Source organism: Clarias gariepinus, chromosome 8 (assembly GCF_024256425.1).
Source record: "Clarias gariepinus isolate MV-2021 ecotype Netherlands chromosome 8, CGAR_prim_01v2, whole genome shotgun sequence".
NCBI lineage: Eukaryota > Metazoa > Chordata > Actinopteri > Siluriformes > Clariidae > Clarias > Clarias gariepinus.
In genome coordinates this window covers 24,388,479-24,416,290 of record NC_071107.1, presented here as the reverse complement: position 1 = coordinate 24,416,290, position 27,812 = coordinate 24,388,479, and the positions used below count along the sequence as shown (strand labels likewise).

The following is a 27,812-nucleotide window of genomic DNA, read 5'->3' as shown; positions in this document are numbered from 1 at the left end:
TATTCCTAAGTGCACAACAGTTTAGGATTTATAGACACACACACACATACACACACACACATACATATACAAAGACATTTATACAATTTAACACTACTGTTCACTTCTACAACCGTGCATAATGAAAAACAAGCATAACACGCAATCACACTAAATCATTTACTTAAGCTCTTGCCCTCTCTCCCCCTCTCCCCCTCTCCCCCCTCCCTCTCTCTCTCTCTCTCTCTCTCTCTCTCTCTCTCACACACACACATAGGCAGACAATCACGTACACACAGGCCCTCAAACCCATTAAGACCGAGGGCTGTGTTGTGGTATGTACGTTTGTGCTTGTCAGTCATCCCGCTGCCGGTTTCCCACATCTTCCTGCTGTGGTCTGAAAAAGACAAAAGAAAAAGAAAAAGCAGAAGACAATATCATTTCCTGTCCATGTCCATTCACAGCGAAAGCTTTAAGAATCTCTACATGTTATTTTGCCCATAATCTTCTTATTCATAATTTCTCTCTTGTTTCTCTACTTATAAAAGGAAATAAATCTAAAGAATAAATATATAAACCCTCTTTCACCACACTTAAGGCTTACTAAGCTTAATATTAAAACTCACACCAGTTCATCATTCCTCTATTCCAGTATTATCTGATTCCATGTAAGTTTAACAGCTTTCCACTTTTGATTTGATCAGCATGTCGTCTTCCTGCTTACAGTGTTGATATCTTACAAAATTGGAATCTGCACGTTTGTTTAAATCACAGCATGCACAAAGACAGTTCTGTGAAAAATTATTCAGTAAAGCGTGGACAGACATCAGTTTGCAGCACTTTTCCTGAGTTTTGGCAAAGACATGGTAAGTATGTAATATGGTACAATTATTATTATGATTATTATTATGATTATTATTATTACTTACAGCTGTAGGGTTCCTAATTCAACCCTGCAGTGCAGTTATTTTGTTTGTGACTTTGCGCGTGTTCTTTTTGTGCCTATTTGGGTTCTTCAGTTCTCCCTAAAGCATGCTATTATTAATTTGCTTAGGTCTAAATGAGTGTGTGTGTATGCATAACTATTAATCGCCAAAATAACCACTAGAACTACTATTAGGTACCACTATTAGATAATATTAGCTACTAATAGCTAAGGAACTAAAATTAAGTAATGTTAGTGATGATGATGATCATAATCATCATCATAATCACCATCATCATTATTATTATTATTATTGTTTATTATTATTCTTTATTATTATCGATAGTAGTTTTCATTTGTTTTGTTTGTTTATTATGAGGGTATGTACTCTAATTTGTTTGCTGTTTTAGAGTACAAAATTTCTCCTGTTTCATATGTTAAATCAATTGTAATGGTCAGAAACCTATACTCCATGATGCTCAATCACTTTAGTAATGTGTGTATTAATGATTGTGTGTCGGCCTAGCTTTGCTCACTTGTTCTTGTGTACTCATGCCTGCATACCACCTTACTCTAGAAAAGTGTGTGTGTGTGTGTGTGTGTGTGTGTGTGTGTGTGTGTGTGTGTGTGTGTGTGTGTGTGTGTGTGTGCATGCTTGAGTAAATTCTTATGTCAACACATGAGGGTGTGGGTGTATTCCCAAAGCACAGCCAGATCGTGGTGAACAATCTTCTAGTGCTTTTCAAAAGTGGTAGAAACAAAGATACGTGCGCCAGTGCACACACTAATACCTTTTCACAACCACAATAGCCCTTATCAGGCGTGAGCAAGAGTGTGCACATTATATACACAACAAGAGTGCGTTAATGAGTCCTGGCTAAGGGGAACACCACAGCGTACTTGGTAGCCAGATTAATCATACTCAGTTCCCTTTAAATGCAAAATGCAAAACCATGCCACTAATGACAGTTGTGCCTATGTGAAGCTGTATTTAAGGCAAAAACTTTTGGTTCAAATAAGGGTTTCTCTCTAAAGACTCAGCATGTTTTTAATGGTTGCAGAGTGGCATTTAAAAATAACAAATTTATTGCTTACATAAAGACAGTGTCGGGTTTCACTTGGTTTCTTCAATGAGGCTGAGAAACTTAGCTCATTTCCTTCATAGTGAGTGAAGCCTGAAGTCGGAGTCATGGTTCGCATGCAATGTGTCTGTCTGCCTTGACCTTGAGACTTCCGCATGCTGTCATAGCCAGTTTCTGGGAAATTCTCAACCACATAGACAGACACGTGTGTGACCTGGGGTGTCACGAACTGAGACAAGGCACACACCCATGCACACACACAGTTAAAGGAAGAGGGAGATCCCCAGTAGAACCATGTGTACAAACAAACAGTGATATATAATGGCCTTGAGTTTTGCTAAGAAAAGATCAGGCACATGTAGAGCTCTGATTTAAAATACATTTTAAAAAAGCATACATGCTTAATGTATCCCACAGAGACACATAGCCTGCTTTCCTAAAACTGCAAACATTAAGTCCAGTTCAGCAGTATGGTGGAGTAGTGGTTATCAATGTGGCCTCGTATTTCCAGGGTCAAGGGCTTGTGTCCCACCTTGGGTCTGTGTGCTTAGTATAGAGGATAATGATATAAAGAATAAACGAGTGAGAGAGTGAAGTCCAGTTCCACTCGCTTCAATTCATTAATCAGAAACCACTATATAGGAAGAAAATCTAAATTTATTGATAAGGGCAGCCAAGGCTCATTGGACCCTATGTAGTCTGATCCAATAAAAAAGCTACTGTAGCTCTGAAAATTAGTGAAAAAGTTAAGGCTGGTTTTAATAAAAAGTGAAAGAGCATATACAGTGCATCACAGTTTGCATATGGGGCTGCGTAGTCACAGACCAGTCCGTGACCATGCTGACCCCTGTCCACCACCAAAAGCTCCTATAATGGAAATGTGAGTATCAGAACTGGACCACAGAGCAATAGAAGATAGTTCCCTGATCTGATGCATCATGTTTTCTTATACATCATGTGGTTGGCCAGGTGCGTGTGTGTCAATTACATGTTTAAGGGATGGCACCAGGATGCACTAACATGGGTAACAGGGGTAGCTCAGTGGTTAAAGCATTGGACTACGGTTCGGAAGATCCCAGGTTCAAATCCCACAACCACCAAAGGCTTAACCCTGTGTAATAAGTAAAAAAATTTAATTTGCTCTGGATAAGAGCGTCTGCCAAATGCCTAAATGTAATGGAACTAGTCAAGCTGGTGGGGGCAGTGTGATGCTTTGGGCAGCGTTCTACTAAGAAACCTTGGATCCTGCCATTTATGTGGATTGTTACTTTGAGATGTACCACCTCTTGCTGCTGACCGAGTATACCACTCCATGCAATAGTATACCCTGATGGCAGTGGCCTCTTTCAGCAGAATAATATACCCTGTCACACTGCAAAATTAGTTCAAGAATGGTTAATAAACACAACAACAGTTCGAGTTGTTGACTTGGCCTCCATATTTTCCAATTCAGTTGACTGTCTGTATGGGAGGAAAAAACATCCAATCAATCCATGGAAACCCCACCTAACAACTTACAGGATCCTACCCTGAATGAACTTAACAATGACAGTTTTGGTGGCAAAAGGGGGACCTACTCATAACAGGTGTTGTCATAAGGTTAGGTGTAATAATATACAATTTTTTTTAACTTTTTGCTACTATTCTTTCACAATTCAAGTCCTGGAAAAAGTCTGCACCATCAGGGTGGGAAAAAAACTTTGCTGTGATAACCTGGTCATTCAGTTCATTCAGATGATCAGATGACTTTATTTTATTGCCACATAATGTCGCTGAGCCTAGACCTGATCAACTGAAATAACCCCAGATAATAACACTGCCTCCAGAGGCTTGTACAGTGGGCACTAGGCATGATGGGTGCATTACTTCATGTGCGTCCCTTCTTACCCTGACACACCCATTAGTCTGGAGTCAATCTGGACTCATCAGACCACATAATCTTTTTCCATAGCTCCAAAGTCCAATTTTTTTACTCCCTATCAAACTAAAGACTTTTTCTGATTAGCCTTACTGACAAGAGTATTGCTTATTAACACAGCTGTTTAAGTCCAGGCCAATGAGTTCACCTCACTGTGGAAAAAGCACACTTTCACTTATTAATAGCTGCCATTTCTATTGCATTTTTCCCAATGCACCTTCACAAACTGCATAAGTGATCTCCAGACAAGAGTTTTTTTTCTCAAGCAGATTTCTTTCATTTAATTTGAATAATTTAATTTGATCCAGTTCAAGAAATTTTAAATCTCCTTATTTGTTTTGGCCAGGCAGTTTGTTTGGTTAGTCGTAATGTTACAGTAGAAAATTCTTTTTTTTTTTTTTTAAATAATAAATAAAAAAAATTCAAGATATTTTTTAATTGCTGAAGTGCGATTTTGTCTAATACATTTTTTTTTCATCGTATTTCTTTCAAATTACATCACAGGTTGTGAAATGATGCAGACAAACCGAGAATCTGGTCTTCACTGAAGTGTGAAAAAAACTAAAGTAAGAGACTTTCTATTCTTTTAAATATGTCGTAATTCTGAGAATGCAAATGTCAAATCAAAGTTTCATAAGAGAGTCAGGGGGATTTGTACCTGACTAAACTGTAGAGTTTAGCTGTGGGTGTAGACCATGCATCTTCCGTCAAGGGCAAAAGTTGGCAAACCCCGTTTTTCTTTCTTTCTTTAATTTACCAATTAAAAGAAGTTGCATTCCGAGATATAAAAAGTTAATTGTGGGTGTTTTGCCATGACATGACATGACATGATCTTTATAGCAGATTTTGACAGATATTTTGTTAAAACCTACACATTTGACACAATCTACCTCCTGAGAATTTTTTTCAGTTTTGTTCTACATTAGCAGCCAACATTATGGTAGACATAACTCATGCAATAAAATCATACTGACTCAGGGACCTATTAGACCTAAAATAAGTTATTCTAAATCACTTTAATTTCATGTCTAATTGTATCCAATATCGGGGCAGTGGTGGCTCAGGCAGTTGAAGCTGTGTTGTTGATCAGAAAGTCAGTTCCAAGCAGGGTCACCACTGTTGGCTCCTTGGGAAAGACAGGGCCGGGCTTAATTCATTTTAGAAAATAAGAGGGTTGCGACAGGATGGGTTGTGACCCTAGAATAAAAAGTACAAAAAATGTATCCAATCTTAACCCACAATAAATGCATATAGATACAGTCTTTCATAGCAGTGAGAGGATTATGCAATATCTGGCATTAACTTAATAGCAATATAAATACAACAAAAGTGCACAAATGTGCTGAATGATCTATTTAGCAGTGGAACATGGAGTTAGTCATGAGACAAAATTGGGCAAAAGCACATAGTCAGCACTCATCATTAAGAATGGCCATATGTGAATATCAGACAAACAGCTGAGCTCGGGGAATCCACACTGTCCCTAATTAAACCTGTTTATAAAAGCTTATTGTTACATGCACGTCATAGGACTGAAAAAATGTCATCAGGCATAACGTTCCGCAACTTCACGACATAAGAGAACTATGAGTCAGCAGGAACGGGGTTAAGTGTACCAGCTTCAGTCACAAAACAGCTCAAACCACACGCGCTCCAATGGCTCAGAGACCACAGCATGACATCACAGCATATAGCTCATGCATACGAACATCCAAAAGCCAGGGTGAGAATAAGAGCAAAGGTTATTTAGATAACACAAACACACACACACACACACACACACACACACACACACACACACACACACACACAAACACGCACACATCGAAAGAGACACATTGTTCTCGATGTTGATTTCATTCACAGTTGAACAGTTACACCACCCATTTAATACACTTTAATGTGTAAGGTAGTTTGTTTGCTCCTTTCAAATGGATATTGTTCGGTAACCAGCTTTAAACTTTACATAATCACTTGCTCCCTTTCTCATTTCGACTAACTGCTTTATCCTGGTGAGAGCCGCACTGGCTTGGGATCCTATCCTGGGAAGACTGCGCCTGCAAGGGCAGATTTTTTTTTTCTCTCATTTTATTTACTCACCTGGCATGACATTACATAGTCACAGCTACAGTTGCAAACTATTTGGTTATATATTTTATTATTTTATTGGTCTGTGCTATAGTGGGTGGTGTACTATGAGTAAAAAAAAAAAAAAAAAATCAAAAAGGTTTTTAACTGGAAGCCCTTGTTTCGCCCACGATCCACTCCGGACTCACTGCCCCGGCTTTCCTGTAAACAGGTGAACTGAGGTCAGCGTGTGGCAGTGGTCCAGCTGTCGTCCCTCACCACTCTGTGTACTCATCTCCGAGTCCTGAGCTCCCAAACGAAGCGATTAGAGACTTCAAAGGTATAAGTCAGTAACAGTTCCTGTGTCCTCATTTTCAAAGCCCAGAACTACACTGCTCTTTAATGGTGCCCTTGGTCTGCTGTGTCTCAGACACAGTACAAGTTACTGACACACAATCTGGGCTACCGCCCTATGGGTCAAAGGTCAGTCGGGTTAAAACTCTCCGTGTGGACTGGTTACAATTTGTTTGATTTAGCTAAGTGAGACGTTGTGACTATGACTCATGCAGAAAGCAAATAGTGTGACTGGCTGATACGCACATACAGATAGAGAAAAACACACAGACACACACACACACACACACACACAGACACACAATAAAGAATAGGTATAGTCCAACATTACAGACCATCAGAGCAGCATGTGGTTGACTGATGGTATTATAATACATCTACTGCAGGCACGTTCCAAATCAACAAACACTCTATACGTGAAACTTACATTAAATCCACCAGTAAGTGTTTAAATATACCAGTTTTAAATGCTGTGTTTAAAACATGGAATGTTCTAAGGATTTCACACACCGTCTCAATTAGCCTAATCTGCATGTCTTTGGACTGTAGGAGGAAACCAGAGTACCTGGAGGAAACCCACTAAGCACAGGGAGAACATGCAAACACCATGCACACAGACCCTCAGGCGGGAATTAAACCCGGAACCTGGAGGTGCAAGGTGACAGTGCTAACCACTACGCGACCGTGCCAACCTGGTTGTGTATACTTTGGAAAAGACTCTATGAATTGGTTAGACTGTCTTATTCTACATGATTTTGGGGGGAAAAAAACTCTGGATGGAAATAAATGTTTTGTTATCAAATCTAAAAGCAGCCTAAAAAGATATTAGAGGGTATAGCTACTTTTCTCGACCAGGCAGTGTACAGTAGTCATACTAGTTTCAGTTTATAATGAAGTTCTTCTCAAATTAAATGTTCTAGCCATTGTCATGGACAATCCCAACAAAGCCCCACAACCATCTGGAGCTCAGTTCACCCGGCTTGTTTGCCTCTGCTAACTGGTGATTGACGTAGGTCTGGTATGTAATGTAATAAGTGCTAATTAGGCTAATGAAATAGCCTTTCCTGGAGTTCCCCATTGCGTCTTTTCTTCCTTAAGCAAACCTATTTATGCATGATTTTAAGTGTACCGCCGTGCAAAAGGTCTTATGACTAATTAGGGCTCAGGCAGAATTCAAGCCACAGAGAGAGAGAGAGAGAAAGAGAGAGAGAGAGAGAAAGAAAGAGAGAGATATGAGTGAGTGCCACGTCATGCATGTCAGCCTAAGTGCATACAAGTAAGTAAGTTGACATAAAATGAGACTAAAGCTATTCAAACTCAGTTTTTCATTTAGCAACTTTATTTCCATAAGGGTCGTTTCAAAATAATATATAGTGGATGGGAATCAAATGCTTGGGTTAGCTTTCTCACAACACTTTGTGTAGTGCTTATTATACAATAATGTGATTTTGATTTTTTTCCTAGGATCATTATCCGGCTGGAATACCAAGTTTTTATTTTATTGTTGATATGTTGAAATGTTGCTTTAGTATCTTTAGAGGTTTTTCTTACCTCGTGAGGCCAACTTTTTTATAAAATTCACTAGTCCCTTTTACAGAAAAAACAGCTCCATGACAAGATGCTGCCACCCCCATGCTTCATAGTCAGTGCAGTGTTCCTCAGATTACTTTATTCTTCAGCCATCTTTTTTTCCTTTTATGCATAGCAGTGATTATTATGGAAAACTTTTTTTGTGCAATTTGTATTTTAAAAGTAGATGGCCTTATTGTCTTGCCGAAAGAGATGTATGGTAAAATGAAATATAATATTGTGTACAAGTCTCAAGCCAACAACAATTTTCATAATAACAAACATTTTACTGTCACAGGCTGCAAAGTGCCTAAAGATATGATTTAAAAATGTAACAACTTCAGCAGCAACCTCATTTCTCCTCCCGTCTGTTCCAATCACTCATTCAGCATCACCAGTATGCCAATCAAGATCTGCACCTGTTTCTCACTTGTTCATGCTTTAGGTTTTGGTGTTTTTATATTTAAATGATTCATACACTGTTGTGTGGCTTTAAAAAAAATATCTAAAACTGGTCAGGTACAGGGACTGGACTGAAAGTAAAAATGTGCCAAAATTGAGAGCCAAAAAAGTCCTTCAGGAAGCCTGGAGAACTATTCCTGAAAACTCTTTGGAAACAAAACCCTAAAGAATAGGCAGCTCAAGACTTTTGTACAGTACTGTATGTAGAATTGTGAAAAAATTTAATTGATCTTAAGTCTATGTGTAGGTCAAGTTCTCTAGTTTATACAGAAATTAAATAAGCCACTTCAAATCTGTCATAATTTTATTCTATGAATGTATCTATACGTGTATATATTGGTCTGTAAAAATAGAATTGCATTAATTTTCATCAATTTGTGAGGGGTTGGATTGTGTATAGTTCACTATACAAAGACCAGGAATATGTTTTTACAGCATTTCTTTAGATTGGAAGAACACCATCTGGTAATTGTCCAATCTAAACCTGTCCATTTTTGTAATGCATTATGGGATGCTGTTGTGCTCACCATAATTGTAACAAATACCTGTACTAACTATACCAGTTCTGTAACCAGTCTAAGCCAGTCTAATATCACGCTGCATTACTGAACAAAGGACTGCCATTAGATGAATATTTCTTTATTAATTTATTTATTTTGGCACCATTGTGTATAAACTTTAGCAACTGCCCAGGACAATCCCAGGAGATCGGCAGTTTCTCAAATGCTCAAACAATTCTGTCTGGAACCAACACCCATGGACAAGCTGCATTTTGCTGTTGCATGATTGGCTGAATGGGTAATAACATGATTGAGCGGGTATATGTGTGTGTGTGTGTGGGTGTGTGTGTGAGTGTGGGTGTGTGTGTGTGGTTAAAGACTGTTTACTCGGAGACAGATCTGTCCTAATATGCTCCCAAATGTTTGTCCCTGGTTCCTCCACAATGGGGAGCACGGGAGGTAGTGTGTTTATCTCAAAACGTTTTGTGTGTATTTTGAGGTGAGCAAATTGCTGTGTGGCACTAAAATGTTCTTTTGAGTCCTAGACTAACTGCCCTCCCGCACACACACACACACACACACACACACACACACACACACACACACTGGGATACCTCGCAAACATGGACAAATATACAAAACCGGTGTCAAAACAGGACATGAGAGAAGAGTGAAGCATGAGAACTCTGACTTCGTGTTTTTATCTTATGCACTTATTCATGTTGCATTACAAATGCTATGCAGCTGATTCATGAGTTTGTTACTAATGTGTGTATTTGTGTACTAAGGCAATAAAAGAACTAAAGCAGACGCTGCAGTCTATTTCACAACCAGCATCTCATAAAAATGATATCCATAAGTTATAAAAAAAAAAAAAAAAAAGCCTTTGGTGATATGCAGGACACAATAACAATGTTATTATCTAACTCTGTTTACATCTAAAGATCCTGTAGCTATAATCATTCTTGTGTTAAATGATAGACAAAGAAACATTTATTGTTGTAATAAAACATTAAACCCGACTCAACAGCAAATGAAAATACACGTAAATTGTACATTCTGTCCATTAGGGGTTGTGTATATATGTTAGAATCAGGATGTAATTTTAATAAACTGTAATAAGAATTTCCAGAGTTCAGAAATAATAACTAAATAAACCTGAATGTCATATTACATATTTTAACGTGCATTAAACAGAACATCAGAAGTTAATACAATAGTTTTTTTTTATTTCTCTGAAATATTCACTCAATCCAAACGCTTACTCCAACATTAAACTATCTGCTTCTCCTAAACTTCTTCGTTTTTGGTCTATCAGAATAATGTGGTGTTTTAGTACTCTTTACTCCAGAAGTAAAATCTCTGTTTGTTATATCTCTATCCCTCTAAGGCTAATGAGCCACAAGGAATGAAGAAGCAACAACTAAGGAAGGAATCTCTGTGACTTTCAGCAGGCCTAAACCTAAGGGATTGAACTTAATCTAACAGAAGAACACTGGCTCATTTCAGTTGATGAATTTCTACTAGAATGAAAGCAATTGCTTCATAAACTGGCTGAATAAATAATTTAGTTATATTGAATAAGTTATGTGGGGAAGCTTAATGGATGCCTCTTTCATGGGCATTTTCAAGGGTAATACCCAGAGAATTGGGGCAATTAGGTCTGTCCCGTGTCCTGAATTGAATCACTATTCCCATCAAGCCTTTGACTTTTATGGCTCCGGTGCATTATGATAACAATGAATAGGGGCAATAAAATCAACTCTTTTGATTTAGGGAAGACATGGTTGATTCCCTGAATGTCCATTTCCTGCCAGTTGAATCACTTTCCATAGATGTGTAAATGATAGTCAAAGGATGGAGGTATTTAACCAAAGCCCGTTTAGTTTGGGGCAAACAAGGAAGCCCACAGAGTAAAAGAAGCCCACAAGCACCTATACAGAGTGAGCATACGATGAAAATAATTAAGTAAATCCAAACAAGCCTTTCGGACAAGCCAAACATGCTTGACAGCATCACTCAGTAGGAGAAAGAGAGAGTGCAAAGACAGAAGGACAGACTGACCTGACCAGAGAGGAAGGGGTGAACAGATGAAATAATGTGTGTATGCATGTAGGTCTGCTGAGGGCAATTAGCGCACGGGCATATCACCTTTTGCATAAACAGGATGGGTTGCCACAGGGGCCAGGATGCACTCATGCTCAAACAAAGGCCTCTATCTCTATCTGTGACCCTGTCTCATGCTATCCAGACTGACCACTGCGCACTTCCTTCCTGCAGTGCACGCTGACCAAAATAAAACCTAAGAACAATTGCTCTAGTCAGGACTCCAGGGAAGAGTTTTATTTTTCACATAAACCTACCCTCAGGGCAAGGAATCCACGTTTCACGCAAGCATCCTTCAGCTGTTCTGAGCATAACTTCAGGCCCAGCTGTTGTTTACATCAGAGGACTATAGGGTGGACATCGAAAAAAGTCCTGAGGCTGTGGACAAGCAGCCAGCCTGAGGATATGAGGTTAATTCTGTACTTTATGTTCAGGTGGCTTATTTGTAATGGTTTTCAATTTATGGTCTGTATATCACAGCTTAACCAACAGCTGTTTGGAGCTGTCGTGGTTAGAGGCAGGACTGGGGAGCGCTGACGCATTAGCAGTGACTGAGATAGTACACAACCCAATAGTGTGATGAGCCTCACCAAGTGTGAGTAAAGCTGTCGCCTGCTGTGGTGAGGTGAACTTCTTAGATAATGTGGAATGAAAGGGAACCGAGATTGTAAAGCAGTGGCGCCTAACAGTCCAGAGTCTGCACCTTCCATTCTTCCAGATGTCTAGGGGTGGTTCCAGATGGTAGACACCTGGCTCTTGTATTGTGTGGCGAGTCTGTATGTGTAGGGATGTGAAGGGGAGTAAATATATTGTATGGAAAACTGTTGTTCAGCAATCAGTCATTCGTCAAGGACTGAGTCATTTATGGGGCAAAGGGAGGGGCGGCGATATTCATATCACAGATACTCATATCAAAAGACTGAAGCGCTTCAATAAACAATACAATCAAAACCGATATGTAATCTAGAGTCAACGCTCACACATGAGTGAATGTTGAAACCATTAGAACACAAGTTAAAGTTTGTGCTTCCCCCAAGACTGTGGTTCAGAGAAAAACACACATACATTCCCTCAGACACACAGGCCAGTCATATTTCCCAGAGCTAAAAGCTGGATCGCTAAATCACAAAACCTGGCAGGGTTGCAGGAGCTCACTGAGAGCATGCTGTATTTCCTAGGGCTTCTGTAGCCCAAGGCTCAGTATTGCTACTCCCTTTAGAGTCAGGCCAGAGCCCACCACAGAGCATGTTTACTGGCTGTAGGAATGTGCAATATTTGGTCCTGTCCAAAGCAGGCTCAGTGGTCAGGATGTGTACAAACACAGTGCATAATGGTCTCGCCTGTCGATTCCCCACAGCGTCAGAGCACCAGGAGGGAACTGATAACATGGTGAGTGCTGCTTTTAGCAGATTTAGTGAGAGAAGCTGGTTTGATAAACATTTGCCCAACATTTAAGTGATGATGTTTGATGGGTGGATTCACCAGCTGGAAGAAGTACACGTTACAAGCCTTACATCAGGTACGGTTGAGACACTATGACTCAACAGCAGCCTAGTCAAAACAAGCACATGAAATACATTGTGTATTATTTCTTGTGTAATTAGAGTTTATCATTGCTATAAAATCTGGTCACTCTCCTGGTACAATCCTGACGGCTATTTATTTTAGCTTTTGTGACTGAAACCTATTTGAACAATCACCAGCTAACTGAAACAAAGTTTACAAAAAGGCTAACAAAAAAAAAACAGAAAGTCTGACCACACAATGCTGCATTGTTCTGAACGTGACAGATGACTGGCCTGTGAATAAGATGTTTATAATGAATGGAAATCTAATACCTGATATGTATGTAATGACTGGCAGTATCTGTGAAACTGCACTGATTCATATCCTGTGTTACCTTCGTGTCTATGGCAAGTCAAAATGAGACTAGACTAAAGCAAACTCTACCTGAACGCCCTTTGTGCAATGTTTGAATGTAGTCTGATTACAAGTACTTATATGGTATACGTCCCAGGCTGATTATAAACAGCCTCACCCTCACATGTCCACCCTCTCTCTCTCTTTCTCTCTCTCTCTCTCTCTCTCTCTCTGTTGATAGGGGAAATGTAGGTCAGTGTTGCAATAAAACTACAGAGTAGTTTGAGCAAAAGAGACGTAGAGCAAGAGAGATAGAAAGATCTTGGCAGGTGACTTGTTTACCAGTTCCATATTCCACATTTTATCAAAATTTAATGCTAGGGAAAAATCCCAAGACCATTAGGAAAGAAAAACACACCGAATTTTTTTTTATGTCCCATCTCTCTCTTCTCATCATATAAGTGGTAGCATGTGTATATACAGTTTGTGGCCTGGCACCACCCTACACATAGAAACATAAAAAGTTTCTTTAAAAGTCATTCAGATGTGTGCAAGTATTGAACATCCCCTTCCAAAACCATGGGCATCAACTTTGAGCTGTCCCCCCTTTGTTGCTTCCATTCTTCTGAAATGGCTTTCCACTTGGGAGGATAACTGTGAGGAACTTGGAGGATTTGTGCCCGTTTAGTCACAAGAGCAAAAGGTTGGGTCTGGCAAGAAATCCCTGTACAAAGTTGATGCTTTATTGCACCTCAAAGGTGTTAAATGGTGTTTAGGCAAGGCCACTCGAAGACCACTCTTCCAGTCCAAATTTGGCAGACCACATCTTTAGGGCCTAAGTTTGTGCACAGGAGCATTGTTATGCCGGAACAGGGTTGAGCCTCCAATAAAACAAAAACTTTAAGCAACAGTATAGAAAGAGACTCTAGACAACTGTTAGTTTTCAGCTCTGTAGCAACAATTTGGGGTGTTATGTTTAAGTGTCCACATACTTTTGGCCTTATCGTGTATGTTAATCGTTTCATATTTTTACTAAAACTGTCTTGTGAAAGTTTCAAACTGTCTCTAGACCTTTAATAATTATAAAATATTAATGGTAATTTAATAAAACTTTGATTTTAACTTTGCCATAAATCATACATAGCTCGTGTCTTCATTTCAGGCTTCTGTTTATATTTTTCCTGCCCGGAAATTAGCTTACCCCATCTGGGACTGATTAACCAGCAAGTCAAACAGGAACTAACAAAGCATGCATAGTTTAACCAGAGAGGATGAGGTCGGTTGGGGAAATTGTAACTGCAAGTTTTTATCATGGGCAGCAGAGGGCTCTAAACTTTACAAATGGCTCCTTTAATAATTAAAGCTCTTGCTGGCAAGAATCTGTTTGACCACTATGACTATCTGAATGTGAAATGTGAGATAAAAAAAAAAAAAAAACTATTATGTATGCTAAAAGACACACTATCTTGAGTAAAGGTAAGGCTGCATGGCAAGTTAAATTAGATAAAGGCTGAAGAGCGTGGCGAATTAAATTAGATGAATGCTGTTGATATCTTGCTAGGTTTCTTTGCTAGCTAGCCAGCTCTGGTTGATTTATACACGTTTCTAACTACAATTTTCAAGTTATCCAGCAAAGCTTCTCTTTATACTGAAAGATAAGAGGGATCATTCAAGTCAAACCGGGACTTAAGAGAAAATTTCTAAAGAACGTGAGCATAAAGCCAGTTTGACATTTTAAGAAGACTACAAGCTCAGTACGGTGTTGAGATTCTTACCCGAAGGAACGGTGCAAATGTTTTAAAGAAGGTTGTACCTCTTGTGAAATGTGATCCTGGCCGAGGTGGACACTGCAGTTGTTCCAGTGAGTATTCAGTGAGTGGAACACCTGACCCTCGAAAATCAACGGGTAATTTGTCACTAACTTGTGAAAGAGACGTCTCTGTCTGTAGAAACTGTACACACAATCATATACAAACACCATTATACCACTTAAATATGCAGTCATTCATTGTCCTAAATTATAAGACAACTGGAAAATAGCTAACACTAAAACTTTTTGAAGTTAGTACATTACTGCATTAGAAAATTTATAATGCAACACTTACAATTAAGCTAATTCTAATGAAAAAAAAAAAATAATGAGAAACTTATAAACCACTTTGATCCAGTGATTGTAACTATGGTTATTTTGTTTTCGGATTTGTTAATTTGTTTTCCGTTTTGTTAATTTATATTGCACTTCTCGGCCAGTCCGATACAAACCGGAAAAGGTAGGTATAGTTTACGAATGAAATGCTTACCGCTAATCGGACGAGACATCTGTTACTCAAGATATACAGGAAGTACTGTAGTAGCGGTAGATTTGTGTGTATGAAATGTGCAAACAATATTGTGGTTCCTACTTCCTGTTTATCTTGAGTGACAGATGTCTCGTCCAATCAACTCTACCTACTTTTTCCGGTTTGTATCTGACTGGCCGAGAAGTGCAATACAAATTAACAAAACGGAAAACAAATTAACAAATTCAAAACCGAATTAACAAACCCGAAAACAAAACAACAAAACTCCCCCCTCCAAAAAAATTGTTTTGGGTTTTGTTATTTGGTTTTGAATTTGTTAATTTGTTTTCCGTTTTGTTAATTTGTATTGCACTTCTCGGCCAGTCAGATATTAGTTTTTTTGTTTTCCGTTTTGTTAATTTGGTTTTGAATTTGTTCGTTTGGTTTGGGTTTTGTTATTTTGTTTTCAGTTTTGTTAATTTGTTTTACACTTCATGGCCACCGTATTATTATTGACTTCTATCAGTGGTTATTTGCACATTTCACACACTTCTCTCAGCCTTTTCAAAGATTACCTTTAGTTCATAGAAGTTGTACGCAGTAATAAACGTGTCACCTCACATTAAGCTGCTATCTAGCTTGCTCGTTCTTCAGCACAAGAAGTTGAGTGCATGTTTGCAATAGGCTAGTTTGGCAAAAGAAGTATACCTAATGATCATCATACTGTATATACAATATATATATAGAAAGATTTAGAGTTTAACACTCCGTGAACATTAATCAGATTTTACATCATGTTGCCTTCAGTTATTTGTCCAACATCTGGGAAACACCTACGTGATTAGGAAATGTCTACTTTTTGAGAAACGCCTACTGTTTCTCTGCAAAGAGTCTTTATAACTGTAGTGTTTACAGTTTAAAGAGTAGTCCGTATCAAATCTAAAAAAAAAGTTGGGTTTAAAGTCAATAGCCATGACGCTTTTACAAATACACACTTTCTCTCTCACATGATCCTCGTCTGATTAGGTAGCCACCTAAAAACACATTCATTTCATTTTTCTTTTAAAAAAAATTTAATGCAGTGAAATGTGAAATGAAATGCTGCAAACTGTCTGCACTGGGAATCACCTTGATGAATATAACATGCTCTTATAGAGGAACTTAGTCCAACCGAGAAGTGCCAAGATCCTTGACCAGTCACAAAATACTTACTAATATTTTTCCAAAAATGTAACCAAGGTCATTTTCATAAATAATTTATCCAACACCTAGCTCATATATAGGCCTGGCAAGCAAGGAAAGGAAAAGGCCAGGAATGATGGAACACTAAAACATGGCAGCCAAGCAAAAGCGGTTGTGGTATGCGGCTTTAAAAACATTCACAGGCCAACCAAATCAGAGTATTATTTGGGGGGAAATCTCCACCTTTCATTTAAACCCTGCATGGGTCAGGTGCATGATCATGTCTGCTTCTTAATAAGAGGGGATGAGTCTTGAGCCCTCGAGGGTATTGTCACATGACTTATTTGTTAACATCACAAACAGATGGGGCTTGGATCTCAAACAAGATGCTTGCAATTTTATATGACTGATATTGATTTCTCTCAATTTTAAACACATTTTAAACAGCCGACCCCAGGATTTAAACCAGCCTCGACCATTTGTAAGGTTTCATACGAGTCAGCATGCAATCGGCAGGCCATGAATGATTACAGTGTTGTTCTTTTTCTCATTCAAGCCTAAACACAAACAACACTTTAACATAATGTTGGTCTGTTTGGATTCTTAAATGAGTTAAATATTTGAGCAAGTTAAAGAGGCTTACATAAGTTCCCCTATTGGAAGACATACACTGCAAGAGTCTTGCAGATCTAGATCACTGTGCTATCCTTTTTAGTGGTAAGACCGCACCTGGGAATTAGAAGCACGTTAAGAACCTATTCTCAAGTCGAGTTTTTTGGAACTTTTAATTATGTACTGTTCCGTTAAGTAAAGGGAATGTATTTCACATCAACAAATAAGATGTAATCTGAAACAAGCATGGTCAAGGTCAGGTGAACGTGTAAAAGATCGTTGTGTTTGTAGGTGACAGCAGGAATGAGTGTATTGGCAATAGAAAATATGGACGACAGACAAGCAAAGATATGCATAGATAAAAATGCATAGAAAAAAATAGGCATAAACAAGGCATATTGACTGTCTGTTTTGAGACTCCCTTTGGCATTATAGCATGGCAATTAATATTTAGTGAAATTAAGAAAATATGTGTGGGCTTGCATTGTGTGTTTGTGTGTACATTAAGAGTGTGAGTTGGCTAAGCGTACAGTAGTCCGACAGAGAGGGGACTGTTTACTCGGGAAGAGGTAGTGTACAGTCACTGTACAAGCACACACACGCGCACACACACACACATACTCTCTCTCTCTCTCTCTCTCTCTCTTTCTCGCGCACACACACACACACACACACACACACACAAATAGCCAGTAAGTTTTGCTTCATGAATGACCTGCCTTAGATTCAGCATAAAGGCTATCTATGTGGCAGCTCGTGCCCTGAGTGGTCATGTAATCTGTGAAGGACTCATTGATGACTCTAAACGCATTACTAAACTATACCTCGAAGAAATACCTTTTGTATGCATGCACATGATCTAGACTAATGAGGCATGCTGTGTTTGTACTCAAAATATAAATAGTAGGTGCACAAGTCAGAGCATGAAGTCTGCTTGCTTGCATGAGCTGCTTTAATAAGCGGTTACAAATGCACTTAAAGACAGACGTATGTGCACTTCCATACTATACTGCTCTGTTCCCCTACTGTTTGAATGTGGGTGGACTAGCATGGTGCATGTCTGTGTTTTGATTAGAACCAAACAGAACCAATATAGCATTGCGAAAATACGGGTAGCAGTACCTTTTAATATGCATCTGTGTACATTACTGTGTGTCGGAAAGTTATGGTGTCAGAGCCTGAGGAGTGTGTCGACAAAGAGATAGGAGTCTATTTGAGGTGTGTGTGTGTGTGTGTGTGTCAGGGTCAGGGTTTATTTAAAGACACCTCTTTTATTGGATCTCTCACAAGGTTTGACCTAGTTTAGCCAGCTGGTCTTTAAAGGGTGCAAACTTTGCATTCGAGGGTCACTTTCACTCTTTCCCTACTACCAACAATACACTTTGTTCCAATGATTAATAGAAGCAATAATAAATTTGACGAACTTTTCACATCCTTAGCCATATTGATCAACCAAGACTTACTTGATGTGTAAATCTGGCTTCCGTAGTTTTGCAAACACATTTAAAAATATTCATAATAAAACACTAGAAGTGCTTGTAAAAGAAAACCCATCTAAATCTTCAAATTTTAAACCTGGCTGTTGGTGCAACTGGTAGCCTTGCAACCTCACTGCTGCACTCTGCCACATGACAGAGTTTCATATTTGCTTTCAAGGGTTTCTTTCAGGTTCTCTGGATTTCACAAACATGCTAGTAGATGGACTGGTCTATGCTCTATGTGTAAATGGGGTGTGAATGGTGCTCTGCAGTGGACTGGTACCCCTTTTCCAGATGTTATCCATGACCCTGGACAGAATAGAGAATGCCTATCCTTTAACAACCTCACCTATAATGCCAAGGAAACCAAAGAGCTCAATGTGGATTTCTGGAAACCAAAATCCACAGAGACATCTACATCAATGGGATAGAACTGCAACGTGTGCCTGGCTTCAAGTTCTTAGGTGTTCACATCTCCAAGAATCTGTTCTGGCTCCATAACACCTTTTTTTCTAGTTAGGAAAGTGCAACATAATCTTTACTTTCTGAGGAGACTAAGACTCTCCTGGGTTATTATAAATCTTTTTTGTTGCATCACTGAGAGCATCCTGCCCAACCCTTTAACAGTCTGGTATAGCACATCCATGTGGTCTGAAAGGAAATCAATGCAAAGGGAAGTGAAAATCACCCAGCACATCATTGGAACCCAATTACCAGCCATTGAACACCTTAACCACTGTAAATATCTTCAGTATCAGAGACTCCTCCCACCCTTGTCACAAACCTTTTGAGCTCCTTGAAAGTAGAGGAAAAGTTGCATCAGATCCAGAGGGTTCAGGTCCAGCTTCTTTTTTATAACCATCACCTGGCTGAACTTTACTTTAACTGTTAAACAATTTAAAGCATTACGTTTTGAGGGTGGTAAGTCTAAATGAACTTTAGAGGTAGGTTTTGGTCTTGCCTCCAGTTTTATCATGGTGCTTGATGCTTTTTGCAAATGCATGTAACAATACTGTTCTTGGAAGAACTATTCCAGAACAGGTGACCACATTGTGAATGTTTTGCATAAGCAGTCTTTAAAATACAAAATTAATTTATGGCCGACATCCCCTTGATGGATAAATAACCCTCATACTTCCAGTACAGCACAAAAAAATAGCAAATTTTAAATACCAGACATTTTTGTCTGATTGTCTACATTCTGAGGTAAAACTTACCATCCTAAATAAAAGTTAGATAAGAAAAAAAAAAAAAAAAAAAAGACAAGGAGTATGTGGGAGTGGAGAAATCAGCCCAGGCTGAAATTTCCCTTCTCTGGATTCCTGAGAGAAAGAAGGGCCTCTCAAATCTCTTGAACTTTTCTTCTTAAAGGAATCCATCCTTCACAACAACATGCATCAACATCCTGGTAACTTTCTTACTGATGTAGATCAGACCATGGAGAGTGGTAAAGCCGTGGTACAGACTCCAGCAGTGTCGGAATGTTTAGTTAAGGGACTTTGCATAGCTATCATATTTGAACAATTAATGAATTTTGCATGAATATGGGCCTACACTCTTTCACATATTGTCAATCACTCACAATGTTTTGTTTGTTTATTTTTCATACCATTATGTGTAAACTTTGTAGAAACTGTTGAGTGTGGAATATTCAAATCTGGTTCCGACAGCCATGCCACGATCAAAATCACAAAGATCCTACATTTTTTCCATTCTTATGTTTGATGTAAAAATGAACCGGAGCTCCTTACCCGTATCTGCATGCTTTTATCTGTTGTGCTGCTTGGCTGATTAGAGAACTCTGTGAGCTTGCAAATATACAGGTGGTCTTAATAAAGTAGACACTGAGTGTATGTAATTAGTTTGTGGTACATAACATGCACACTGTCAGTGATAAAGTAGCCTAGCTGAAGGATTTTGCCTGGAAGCAAAAAAAAAGTATTTACAGAGCAATTAACGCAAATGACACCAATCATCAACCTGACCGCTGCCGAGGAATTGGCAAAGCAAACAAGGCCGTTACTTTTTCACATTGAGCCGAACCTTGGTCCCAAATTCTGAATCTCCTCAATATGTTGATGCACTGTGTACGTCTGAGAGAGAGAGAGAGAGAGAGAGAGAGAGAGAGAGACTGTGTGTGTGTGTGATTGTGTCTTAGTGATGGGAAACTATATAAGACCTTGAGTAGTAAGGATTTTCTACCTTAAATGAACCCTGCTTTGGCACACTGTGATGTGAATCAAATGTGTCATTGTACTAATACTCATAAGGCTGTCCCACAATACCTGTGTGTGGAAAGGTTCACCCAGCACCTCAGTATCAATGTATTCTTCTCTGATAATTACGCCCGTGTAACCCTCAAACACTTTCCTTCCACTGGTTAACTGTGTGCTGAGTCACGCCTATCCAAAAAAGACTCTACTGTGACAATATATGTACAACACATATAATGGTACATACAAAATACTCATTTACAATCACAGGGCAGTTACAAGCCCTAAAGGCCTGTCTCATTCTCTAATGTTTGGAAAAGACAAGTTCAATACATGTATATTCCACAGCTGTATACAGTGTTTTTGAAATGCTGTGCTCAATAAAGCATACTATTCGATTTTTCAGTGTGGACACCAGCAGTTTTGGCTTTCACATACTTTACTTGATCTTTCGCGTGAGTCATGCTGTAGTTCCCCTCGTCATGTCCCCCTGAACTCTAAACCTGTCCATCACCACAAATACCTTAACTGTTACCAAGTGTTATGGTCAAGGACAAGGAAGGAGAGGTGACTCATGAAACCGAGGACTTGCACGTGGGGAAAAGGAAATACTGGATTTGATAGAACAGTTTCAGATGTAATGCGACTATTTTATAAAGGTTTAGAATGAAAACTGCTATGATAGTTTATAGCTGCTACCATGTTGTGGTGAAAATTGAAGATGTATGTGTGTGTTTTAAAAAAGGTCCATTTATATATGTGTAATTTTGACTATTAATGATAATAAAAATTCATTCACACACACACACACACACAAGGATCTAGGAACAAAATTTGTGGGGGGGGGGGGGTTGTCAAGTTAGGAAATTGGAGTAACTGAAGAAAACTCATAAAACAAAGGAATAATATCCAAAATCTGCAACAAGAGGGCAGAATAAAGAATAATAACAAGACCATAGATCTGTGAGGAGCTTGTCGGAAGGAAGAAAGGAAGATAGGGCCAACTTCTGAAAGGTATGTTCATGTAAACACTCTACACTTGGCCAAGGCTCCTTTGCCATTAATTATCAATGTAACATAGCACAGAGGCTATCATCTTGTAGCACTGCTGAGGAGTTATTAAAAACCAGGTTGCTTTGATAGTAGCCTTCTACTTCGACTTCCTTTTGACAATAATCTCCTAGATTCTATATGGGCTTCAGGTCAAACGAGTGGGCTGGCCAGCCAAGCGCAGTAATATCATGATTAGCAAACCAGTTATTGGTAGTTTCGGCACTGTGGGCAGAATCTGGGACCTTGATTTCCAAATGAAATGCAAAATATATGTTTATCTGTAAAGAGGACTTTAAACCACTGAGCAGGTCCAGTTCTTTTTCTCCGCTGGTGTTAGTGTTGTAGCTGATTGACGTATACGTTCAATAAATTCACAAGCTACTGCTCATGGACCATGTCTGCACTGTGTGACGGCATAACATGATTCATAGGTCTGTACAATCCATGTGTGCCACCAGTGTTAGTAAATTGAAGGATGAGAGCGGAAATGGCTTATGAGACACATACACATTCTGCCTCGTTTATGGATGTCGTCAAGGCTCAGACCCAATGGCCATCCGAATATAAACACTGACCTCACGCACATGATGTGTAAATATTTGTGTATTGTAGAGAGACTGGAGCTTATAGGAAGAAGCAGCACTTTGAGAGAACAAAATATGGGACTGTCACTTTATAGTCATTTAGCCATTGCTCAATAAGAAAGCATTGAGCTGGAGAAGGAATGCCTGATCTTATAGACAGGGAATTTTTGACAGCTTATGACAAACGTGTTTCTACATCAGACTGGCTACTTCACTACATTCATATCTTTAAGCTTTATACTTTGCTTCCTGGGTTTCAATCAGCAGTCTAGGTTGTAAAAGTTCCCCACACACACACAGACATAACAGCAGGCCCTTTTCTTACTGACCAGTGTTTCAGGAAGCCCCGCCACTACTCAGGAAAACACTATGGTACAAATAGAAAAGACTTCCAGGAGCTGAATGGACCAACAGAAAGCTCTCCTAAAAAAAAAAAAAAAGACAAAAACAGCAGAGGAGAGAAGGGATGTAAATGGGCGTGGGTGAGGGACTGGGCTCTTCCTGCCATAATCAGAAGTGCAGTATTTCCTGTCATTGTAGGAGCTTTTTAAGCATGTTTAAAAGGTCCAAACTCTCAAACTGTAATTCCAAACACTAACAAGGAGTATTTAAATAATGCCAATAAAAAGTACACCATATCTTCTATAAAGATTTGTAATAAAGTACTCACACACACACAGGTAAAGCCTACTTGGCTTGGAGCAGTTCATTTAGGTCCTGTTATAAACACTTCATTATGAAATGCAGCAGGACTCTGTAAATATTTGCTCCAAGATGTTATCACTCCTCCTTATCATGCCCTGAGCTCTTGGCACTAGATTGATTCCGGCCCCTTTATTTTCTTAATGACTTGCCGGCGCTGATAACTAATCAAAAGTACTATACTACTCAAATCATTTTAAGTCTTCTAAATGAGGGCAAAAGACAAATAAGACTGAACGTGTCAGCCAGCTCACCCTGACCTGAGAGCCGCTATCTGCTGGTGTGTGCTTACAAAACCACACCTTTTTTTTTTTTTTTACCGAAATATTTGGAGTCCTTACAGCACCATTAAACAGGAAATTGCTGTCATGTATAACAAATCAGTGTTGAGGTCAGTTTACGTGAGCCAAACTTCACTTTGAGCTAACCAAACTCAAGGAATGAGAGAAGAGGATATAGTAGGAACTATGGTCCAAAACTAGCAGAACTTGTACTTAGATATGCTTTAACAGCTTAAAACCTTTTGCTATTTGATGAACTTAGAATTTAGTAACTAAAGGTTTCTGTTTAACTCATAACTTCTGATATCCGTCTGAAATCCAAAGCTAAACCTGAAAGACTATTGGAGAAATATGCTTTATTGGAATGGAAGCATGTGTGTGCATTTTGTAAGCACAAATGTTTTAAAGAAGCAGGACTTACAAGAGAGCGCAATGACAACCACATGGGGCACATTCTATCACTTTTTTCCAAATTTTATTGGGAGAACTACAAAAAAAATGTACAGTACAAAAGTTAACAGTCTCACACGCAACTTGTAGTGAACTGATTCCCCCTCAAAAAAAAGTATGTCTCATCTTTTTTGTCCATTTAAAGTTACATTCAAAAAGCTTTACTTCTGATAAAGTAGTCAAGAAAAAGTACATAGTGCCCAGCCCCTGTACCTACTATATACATGCAAAATGTGTTCAACCTCTTTTCCATCCAGCAAGTTCAGAACCCTTAGACCAATACCATATCAAAAGGCAATCAAGAGAACGAAGAGTCCAACTAAAGTCTACAGGAATGGGGAGTTCTAAAGAAACGAAAAAAAAAAAGGGGGGAGGGGGGGGGGGTTTGCTGGTTGCTCCAAGGCCTCTCTTTTGACAAGTGGTAACAACCTTCCAAAAAAAGTTCAAATTCAAACCTACATTCAGTTTCTGTATGTGTAAAACAATGACTTGTATCAAAATACTTTATTTGGTTAATAATAAGGCATGTATGGTGGTGGACCCCTTAGGCACTAAGGCAGTAATACTGGGGCTTGGGATTGCTACATTCTTAAAGCATGTGGCAGGAGTCCTAGACTGGCTCTGTGCATTACAAGGAAAGGAAAAGAAAATACTTTTTGGTTAATTTATTCACTTGGGATCATTGTCACACAAGTCTGATTTCTTAAAGAATGATCACGACTAGTTTGGACGGTGTTGACAACCACATGGTTTATACATTCTATAGAAATAACAAGGGACATCATCTCTACGGATAAAAAAAAAAAAAAAAAAGTTGGGAAAAACGTCTTCCACAAGCAAGATCCCAACAAACGGCAAATCAAGAAAATGATTTTTTTTTTAAATGTACGTAAACACAGAAACAAAATTAATGAAATAAATATCACATACAATCTCTTAAATTAAGTTTTTTTTTACTCATTTACAATAAAATAACAAAGTGAAGTTACAAAAGAAGACCAAACAAAAATATATTACTGTGAAAAAAGAACATACACTCCACTTTATGTAGATTAATAATGGCGATCATAATTTAAACATAATAAAAGAATATAGATCTATTGCTTCAACAAACTTGATAAATACAGTATGGACACAATTACAAATGTAGCCTATACTTTTCACAAGATAATAAATAAGTTAAATAGGTCATAGCCAGTTATGTACTGCTATGTAATCGCTCAAAACAGCTAAAAAAATATATTTGAAATATATATATATATATATATATATATATATATTTCGACCATCAGCAGTGATTTTCCCAACAGACCGAACAAGAGTGCTTCAGCTAAGCAACACTAAACTAACCCAACCAAACCACTGGGTGGCGCTGTGACCGACAAACTGGTTTAACTTTTGGAATGGAAGTTTGTTTTTTTTAAGCGTTCAGAAGCGCATACATAGGCTACTTTGCGAACTTTTGTCAAGGCATATTCTTGGTAGTATGGAGGAAAAAAACAACTTAAATCTCTCCGTCTTTCACGTTTAAAAGTTTTGTGCACAAAAACCATGTCTCCAGGAAAGTGTGATGGCGTAATAAAGCCAAAACACTGCGACTGTATGCTGGTCAGAGTCACCGGTGGAATGCCTTCGGTCGATATCTACTTTCATAGCTATCGGTTCGAGCAGAAAAAGAGAAAAACAAACGAACAAAAAAAGGAAAAAAAGAACTCTAATGCCACACCAAGAGTCTGACGAGTCATTCTGCCCGTGGTTTACTTTTAAAGTCCGTCTAGTTACACGTCGCTGATGAGACGCCATTTTAATAACGGTTAACTTTAGGAAGTCCTCCAGTCCGTTACAGAAATAAAGAGCAGGGCAAAATCCCATACACTGAAAGAAAAATAACGTAACCAACCAGGCTAACATATTAATCATCGGAAATCGACAGCCTGCTGAAGATTGGCAAACGTCTCCCGGCGTCCAAGATGGGCGACTCGGATCCGCTGAGACTTCCTGAAGAGCTGAGCGAGCCGCTGGCGTAGCTGTCCCGGTCCGACATCGAGTCGTACGGGCTGGGGGGCGAGTCGAACACCGGCGACTCAGACAGGCGCTGCAAGGGCCCGAGGCTGTATGGCGGTGAAGGAGGTCCCATGGCGGTCTGGAAGTTGCTGTAATAAGCGGGGTTAGACTGGTAGCCGCCATGTGCGTGCACGGCCAGAGGGGCGAGCAGCGCCTTCAGGTCCTGCGCGGCGAACGACGAGAAGCCGCCATTAGCGCTCGGCGCTAGAACGTCTTCGAAAAACGGCCCGCTGGTGGCTCGAGAAGCGTCAGAGGAAGAAGGTGGAGGGGGAGTGCGGGACGTGGGGCTGTCAATGAGAGCGGAGTCCAGACTGTGCTGTGTAGAGAAGCCAGAGAAGCTCAGGCTGTGGTGGAGTTTGGGTCTGTCCCGGAAAGCCGCGGCGGCAGCAGCCTGTTGCTGGATCAGCTCCCGGCTCGACTTGAGTTCGGGCGGCATGCCGCTGCTGCTGTTGGCGTTGGCCGGAGCGGGTCTGCGCTCGTCTGCGTTGTGGATAAAGTGGCAGCGCGGACCGTACGGGCAGAAGCCGATGGTGTGGAAAGTGCGGCACGGCTCCGTCTTGTACTTGGGGTGGCGGGACAGGCTGCGCAGCTCGTGGTAGCCGTGCGCAAACTGACACTTCTCGCCGTACTTGCAGGCACCGTTTTCCTCGAAGGGTCGGCACAATTCGGTCTTGTAGCGGGTCGAGTTGATCTGCGAGCCTGGCTTCTGCTGCAGCGCCTGCAGCTGCTGACTGCGCTCGCTCGTCTCACTGTAGGCGCGCTCGCGGAACTTGTTCTCCTTGTTCATGATGGCGGTGCTGCTCGAGCTTTCTTTTATGTTGCTGTAGCATGTGGCCGTGTACTTGTTGCCGTTGTTTGTGCAGTCAGCGTTGCTCGTCGAGTTGCGCCGGAAAAATCCCTGCGAGTACGAGCAGTTGTTAGCGAGAGCAGAGGCCGTGACCGGCGCCCCCACCGCCTTCTTCTCCAACATACTGTTCAGGTGGAGAGCGTTCATGTTCAGGCTCTTGTCCTGTTTCAGAGAGGAGTTAGAAAATTAGGAACTGCAAACAGTAGCAATGCGTTTTAGCTAGACAAGTAAAAAAAAAAAAAACACATCTTGCAAGAGCTCAAACCAGGTATCAACTAACTTCAGCTTGGAAAGAGGCTAAATGCTCTGGCTAGTCTGCAGTGAAGTTTTAACTGAACTTTTAATCACTTTCACAGATTAACTAAGCGTGGAAAACCTTAAGTTTAAAGTTTAGTAATACCTTGTACAGCATGTCGATGTCGTAGAAACCGGACAGGATGGTCGCAGACATTTCTATCTCGGAAGTTTTGAGTCGCAGTTGATCTTTCATTTGAGGACCTCCCAAGATCCCGTAGTGCAAAGCGAGGCTTTTTAGTTTGCCACGACTGGTTCGTGGGGAAAAGGGGGATTCAAAGCGAGGAGTGGGGCGAAAAAATCTAATTCCAGACAAGGACTCAAAACAAGGAGAAACTTGCTTGTGTTGCTGGTTTATTATTTTTTTTACTGCTGCCTGTCTCCCTCCGTGAAGTGCCAAGCAAGAGCAGAACACACACGGCTCGCTCGCCCCCTAACATATACGAGCTGGAGCCGCGCGTGAGGAGGGGGCGGGGCCAGCACTGCTATAGCAAAGTTTGACCGCCATCACGCCTGTTCTGTTCTAGCGTCACCGTCACGCCGGATCTGATTGGTCGATTCCGAGACTCCATCCACACTCGTTTCAGACGAGTCGAAGTTTTTGGAGGAAGCGTGATTACCGAAAACTCAGAAGCCACGGTGTGCGCAGAGCTTCCCCAAACTGTACGGTTTGTTCGTTGCGCGGATTTGACGTTTAAAAAACACAAAAACAAAAAAGTCCAGATTGACCATGCACGAGATACAGCCCTGTCCAATGAAACTATTTATTTATCCAGTAAGTTAGGCCATCTCTTATGAACAATGAAACACCCATGAATATGTAAAGTGATGTAAACTAAACGACTAGACGTTCAATCACAAAATAATTAAGTTTAGATGATGTGTGGGTTCGTGGCATTGAGAAGTCTGCATGGAGGAAAGTGGACGGGAGTGAAACACGCCTCTGCTGCT

At 39.9% G+C, this 27,812-nt stretch overlaps 1 protein-coding gene across 1 annotated transcript; it reads right to left on the bottom strand.

The window, feature by feature from the left end:
• Window positions 1-23,659: 23,659 nt before the first annotated feature.
• LOC128528844 (mRNA decay activator protein ZFP36L2-like) lies at window positions 23,660-27,336 on the bottom strand. Its single transcript, XM_053502005.1, has 2 exons — window positions 26,968-27,336; window positions 23,660-26,729 (listed from the first exon to the last, which is right to left on the bottom strand). The coding sequence occupies exons 1-2, from the start codon at window positions 27,055-27,057 to the stop codon at window positions 25,569-25,571; spliced, it is 1,251 nt and encodes a 416-aa protein (XP_053357980.1). The 5' UTR covers window positions 27,058-27,336; the 3' UTR covers window positions 23,660-25,568.
• Between the last annotated feature and the right edge of the window lie 476 nt (window positions 27,337-27,812).

What these genes read in the sequence shown, in the direction of transcription:
- LOC128528844 (XM_053502005.1), bottom strand. Translation starts at nt 27,057, where the DNA reads ATGAAAGATCAACTGCGACTCAAAACTTCCGAGATAGAAATGTCTGCG. An exon ending in ACATCGACATGCTGTACAAG is followed by an intron (nt 26,730 to 26,967) that starts GTATTACTAAAC and finishes TCTCTGAAACAG; the next exon opens with GACAAGAGCCTGAACATGAA.